Raw genomic sequence first — 6,000 nt, forward strand, 5'->3', positions numbered from 1 at the left:
ATCTTAGAATCTCCAGCACAATTCGTGGCACATAATAGGTGCTTAGTGAAGAAGGAAGGAGGGCAGGAAGGAAGGAAGGAAGGCAGGCCAGAAGAGCAGACTGTCAGAGTTTATGGAAGCGAGGGGCATAGGAGGTGAGCAACCATAGCACAAAGGCTGCAAAGAAGTCCAGGGTAGGTCAAGATCAGAACCAGGTGTCTGGATGTGGCAGTTAGGGACACTGAGACCTTGGGAGAAGAATTTCACGTAGTGGGTGGGAGCGGTGCCAGAGGGCAGACAGCAGTAGCCGGAATGGCAGGCACTTCCCCACTTGCTGTAATCTATGCAAGGGTGATGGAAGTGGAACTCAGATCAGCTAGGCCCTAGATTCGGAGCCAAGAGGTGGGAGGAGCTTGGGAGGATGGTGATTCAGGTTTCAACATGCCTGAGTTCCTATCTCAGCTTTTCTTCCAAATAACTGATCTCGGGGCGAGGGAGCTGCACCCTCCATGCCTCAGTGTTTGCAGGTATAAAATGGGGCTGACTCTGGTGCCTGCCTCCTGACATTGCTGTGACAGGGAGTGGGCTACAGGTGAAAAGCCATCAGACTAGTGCCTGGCACACAGATGTCCAAGGTTGTCACCTTCTGCAAATCCTAGGAGAAGAGAGAGTCGGGCATTCACAGCTCCTAGAGGGAGCCTGAACCACTCATTCACTTATTTTAAATAGTTTTATTTATATATTTATTTTTGGCTGTGCTGGATCTTCATTGCAGCTCGGGCTTTTCTCTAGTTGCAGTGAGCAGAGATTCCTCTCTTGTTGTGATGTACTGGCTTCTCATTGCAGTGGTTATTCTTGTTGCGGAGCACGGGCTATGGGGTGCATGAGCTTCAGGAGTTGCAGCTCCCGGACTCTAGAGCACAGGCTCAGCAGGTGTGACCCACCGGCTTAGTTGCTGCGTAGCATGTGGAGTCCTCCCATCCAGGGAGGGAACCCGTGTCTCCTGCTTTGGCAGGCAGACTCTCCACCACTCAGCCACCAGGGAGGCCCTATTTAACCATTTTTATTGTGAGATATACCATATATGTGGATCCAGAACTAGAACTGGGCTGGCCTCCCGTGCACCCCTCAATCATGGACTCCTCACCCCCAAAGGGAGCCGTTGCGCCAACGCTTATCATTGTGTCCCTGTTCTTCCCTGCAGTGTCACCACTTTTCTAGAAGATAGAGCTAATCCCTGTTGCTGGATTTAATACAGTGGAATCACATGGTGTAGAACCACGCTGCACCAAACACCGCGTTGGTGTGACAGGCTCCTATCCTGATCTGCTTCATTTTCATCACAGTATAAAATTCCACCTGATGAGTGAACCATCGTTTATGGATGATGGTTTTCCTTGTTTCTGGGTCTCCCTTCTATAATCAGTGCTGCTTGGCCCATTCTCCTTCCGGTATCCTGGTGGCCCAGGCACACTCCTGAGCACGACTGCTGGGTTAGAGCCTGTGTGGTGTTCTGCATCACTAGCTCCTGCTAGACTGTCTCCTAAAGATGCCATGTGTCCATACGGCATATGGAGACTTCCCATCTGCCCACGTTCTCACCAGCACTTGACATCATCTGCATTTTTCACTTTGTTCAGCTGGCGGGTGTGCTCTGTGCTCATTTGCTCAGGTCGTTTTGCTCTTTGCGACCCCAGGGTAGGTGGGCAGTAGTTATTCGTCATTATCCATTCTCTAAGTGTTTAGAGTGGCCACTCTTCCTTAGGTACCATCCTAGGGGTTGGCAGACACAGGGATGAGAAAGACAAAGATCTTGTCCCCATCCCCACCCTCACTGCCCCCTGTGTTCCAGACCCAAAGGTAACCAATCAGGATAAAAGGCCAGAGTGGCCAATAGGGCTCCATCTGGCTAGAGGCAGAGGCAAGCTGGAGCCAAGGCGGGGTCTGGGGCACTGGAACCAGCTCTCAGGTCACACTGGTTTCCTTGCAGGCTGGCCCATCCTCCTCGGATTGACCGGGATCCCCGCTGTGCTGCAGCTCCTCTTCCTGCCTTTCTTCCCCGAGAGCCCCAGGTACCTGCTGATTCAGAAGAAAGATGAAGCAGCTGCCAAAAGCGGTGAGTCTTTCCCTTGAGACAAGGAAAAGGGACTGAAGTTCCAGCATCTTTTCAGGAAGGGCGGTGGGGGGGGCACCATGGTCCAGCCCGTGACTCACCCTCTGCTCCCTCCCCCCAGCTCTGAGGAGGCTTCGTGGCTGGCACGACGTGGACGCAGAGATAGAAGAGATCCTGGAGGAGGACAAGACTGAGAAGGCTGCAGGCTTCATCTCTGTGCTGAAGCTATTCAAGATGAGGTCCCTGCGGTGGCAGGTCATCTCCATCATCGTTCTCATGGCTGGCCAGCAGCTCTCCGGAGTGAACGCGGTAGGGAGCAGGTGTTGGGGGTGGGGGGTGGAGCTCGGCCTGGACAACGGCAGGTGCAGGGGACACCCCGAGGCACCCAAGTAGTGGCCTGGCAGGCCTCACCTAGGTTTCCTTCTAGATCTACTACTACGCAGACCAGATTTACCTGAGCGCCGGGGTGAATGAGGACGATGTCCAATATGTGACGGTGGGCACAGGTGCTGTCAACGTGCTGATAACTGTCTGTGCCGTGAGTATCCCAGGAGCCAAGTCCCCATCTGCCACCAGGGATGGAGGGCACCTTGGGGGGTGGGCGGGTGGTCTCAGCCCAGAAAGGAGCCGAGATATAGGTGGCAATGTGCCCCTTGGTCTCTTCATCTCTAACTTCTGGGCTATCCTCAGATGAGAGCCTGTCTCTCCTGATGGGCAGCCTATGACTCCCAAAGATGGAGACCCCACCCACTACTCTGGAAGCTACCACCGTGAGAGGTGGCTCTTCTCCAGCCTCATACATTGGGGGTCACTACCTGTGCCAGGGCCAGCCTGTGATAATCAGGGCCCCTGGACTGGCCATTCAGGGACACACACACACATACACACACACACGAGAAGGTGGGTGCACAGCCCACCCAGCTCTCATTGTGTCTCACTCACTCAGTCGTGTCTGACTCTGCGACCCCATGGACTGTAGCCCACCAGGCTCCTCTGTCCATGGGATTCTCCAGGCAAGAATACTGGAGTGTGGCTGCCCCTGTAGAAAGGTGTTGTGTGGAGCATGAAAGTGGGGGTGCCCAGGAAGGCGGGTCCAGGCAGCGATATGGTGGGGCAGGGGTGGGAGGGGAGGGGACGGCACGGCCCGCTGAACCTCCCACTTTTCCTCGCCCTTTCCCTCCAGATTTTCATAGTGGAACTGATGGGGAGGAGATTCCTGCTCCTCCTGGGCTTCTCTATCTGTTTCATCGCCTGCAGCGTGCTGACTGGTGCCTTGGTTCTGCAGGTGAGGAAGGCGGGGCCTGGGTGCAGCCCTCTATCTGGGCCCTCCTGTGCATGCAGTGAGTCAGCTGCTTGAGGTCAGCCCTCCACCTGCCCCAGCAACCCACTGTTCATTTACAGTGGATATTCCAGAGGCATGCAGGTGGTGCTGCCTGTTGAAGAAGGTGCCAGGGGCCGTCCTCCCCAACTCAGGCAGAGCGACTGGCCCTCTGGGAGACAAGAGTCCTGATGGTCCCATCCCAGGTTGTCTCTGCTTTGGGTGTAATTCAACTCTGTTTCCTCTCCACAGGACAAGATATCCTGGATGCCCTACGTCAGCATCGCCTGTGTCATCTCCTACGTCATAGGGCATGCCCTTGGGCCCAGTATGTACCCCAGAGCTGATTCAATGGTTTCACTGCCCCTCTTCTGTACCACCAGCCTAGAAACTTCTGCTCTGAGCTCCTTAGAGAGGCTCCAGGGAGGGCTAGATTCGGCCCTGAATGGCTTCTGTGCTACATTCTTGCAGCTGAGGGGTTTGGACAGAGCATGACAAGAGGGAGGATAGTAAAGCAGCCTGTGTGGGCTGGAACACAATGCCCATGTGGTGGGCAGAAATCTTTACAGATGGTCGTGGGCCCCTTTTAGGGACATCACAAGGTGTCCCCAGTTGTGCCCAACTCTTGGTAGATGCCTTCTCACACTGCTTCTCCACAAGGTCAGGAGTCCTGGAGACACACTTGCTCTGCCTTGAGCTGGATGCCTCTGGAACCTTACATGGGCCGGGCTCCAGGACCCGTGGTGGGCTTGCTTGGCCAGCAGAGAAGTCAGCTATTCCTGTTCCTCCCCAGGTCCCATCCCCGCACTGCTCGTCACTGAGATCTTCCTGCAGTCTTCCCGGCCAGCTGCCTACATGGTGGCGGGTACTGTTCACTGGCTCTCCAACTTCACTGTGGGCTTGGTCTTCCCATTCATCCAAGTAAGTGTGACCCAGGGCCCCAGAGGCACAAGATACTCAAGCAGTTAATCAAGAACCTTTTCAAAAATGTGGACCCTCTCCCCTCCCACAGGTGGGCCTCGGAGCTTACAGCTTCGTCATTTTTGCTCTGATATGTCTTATCACCACCATCTACGTCTTCCTGATCATCCCTGAAACCAAGTCCAAGACCTTCATAGAAATCAATCAGATCTTCCTCAAGATGAACAAAGTGCCAGGGGTGCACCCAGAAAAGGAGGAGCTAAAGGAGTTCCCACCCTCGACTACAAGGCAGTAACTTGAGAGGAGGAGCCCATCAGTAGGATCTATGTAAAACTTCTCTCCTGGGCTATGAATCCAGAATAAGGACAAGTCTGGTGTGGAATGCAGGCACTGCTGGGACTGTCCAAAGGGCTTCTGTGCAGTTCTTAAAGCCAGGCTGTCTCTTTCCAGATTGACCCACCACCAACCCTGAGGCATGGTGGACAGCTGTCCCTCAACCGTGCCGGTTCAGCCGTTATGTGGCTCCTGGTAACACCAGCTCCTATCACAAAAATCGTTACCATGATGTCAAGACAGAAGGAATCAAATGTGGCCAAAGAAGCTATCTCTCCTCCAATCCCATTGTCTTCCGGGAGCCACAGGCATGTATTCAGAGTGGAATCCCTCCTCTCATCAGATCCATCTCCAGAAACCCTAGTCTTAGAAAGTGTGATGTCACAAATAATGTCTAGGAGTCTGGGAAGCAGGTACCCATGGAGACTTTAACCAAGTCAGAGATTACTGATCCCAAATTATATTATGACAGGACCATGGCATTGCTTCTGTATACTCAATAAAACAAATATGATCACTTTTCACCAAGATGTGCTGTGTTTCTCTGAGCAGGTAGAAGGTGGGGGCATTCCCTGTTCCTCCAAGTAGCTTTGTTGCACTGGAGTGTCAGCCCCTTGAGGGCAGGGGTTTGACCAGTTTTGTTTATCCTGGAATCCCCTCTGCCTTGAAGAGCCTGGCATGAAAGAGGCCCTCGAACAGTACTTGCTAAAGAAGAGGAGAAGTGAGAGATGGGGTGGTTACAAAGTTGTGATTTTTAAAATTTAAGATTGGGGAAACTTCTGCATGTCTTCAGGTGCATAGCAAGCACTGAGGGGTCCTGAAGATGAGATGAGAAGAGTGTAGGGAGAAGGAGGGAGTGCCCCCAAACACACGGCAGAGCTGGAGGCTTTTCTTAGAGGTGTGCGTGTGTGAAGAGGGTGTATACAAAGAGGTGGATAAAACCAAGGCATGGGAAAGGAAAGTGGAGGGACTACCTACTGAAAGGCCTCTGGCAGGATGTGAATTCTCCCAGGAGTTGGGAGGTAGAGACCAGGGGCAGGGCGGGACAGAGGTGGAGTTGGGAGCAACTTTCTTGGGGGTGAAATGGGGATTCCCCAGGTGGTGCATTCCCTGACTTACAAAAGTAGTGAGGGCCCAAATGAATTAAAAAGCACAATGCTGTGATTGAACCATCCTTACCTTCTGCTGCAGGGACCTACAGTGAGGGTCAGAGAAAACAACTGTAGATAGCAGCTCTCAACACTGAGGAGCAGTAAGGCTGGAATGTCAGACGCTAAGGAACTATGATGTTATTAATCCAGCTCATGCTACCTGGAGGACCCCTAACCCAGGAGAG

At 53.2% G+C, this 6,000-nt stretch overlaps 1 protein-coding gene across 1 annotated transcript in view; it reads left to right on the forward strand.

The window, feature by feature from the left end:
- Positions 1-5,178, forward strand: part of LOC136169064 (solute carrier family 2, facilitated glucose transporter member 5) — a 28,198-nt gene extending 23,020 nt beyond the window's left edge. Inside the window, exons 6-12 of the mRNA XM_065936822.1 lie at positions 1,970-2,095; positions 2,214-2,401; positions 2,520-2,630; positions 3,276-3,377; positions 3,663-3,738; positions 4,204-4,331; positions 4,423-5,178. Coding sequence (XP_065792894.1) covers positions 1,970-2,095; positions 2,214-2,401; positions 2,520-2,630; positions 3,276-3,377; positions 3,663-3,738; positions 4,204-4,331; positions 4,423-4,626 — 935 coding nt within the window. The 3' untranslated portion in view covers positions 4,627-5,178. The remainder of the gene's footprint in view (positions 1-1,969; positions 2,096-2,213; positions 2,402-2,519; positions 2,631-3,275; positions 3,378-3,662; positions 3,739-4,203; positions 4,332-4,422) is intronic.
- Positions 5,179-6,000: the final 822 nt, after the last annotated feature.

This window comes from Muntiacus reevesi, chromosome 5, assembly GCF_963930625.1.
Source record: "Muntiacus reevesi chromosome 5, mMunRee1.1, whole genome shotgun sequence".
In the NCBI taxonomy this organism is placed as follows: Eukaryota; Metazoa; Chordata; class Mammalia; order Artiodactyla; family Cervidae; genus Muntiacus; species Muntiacus reevesi.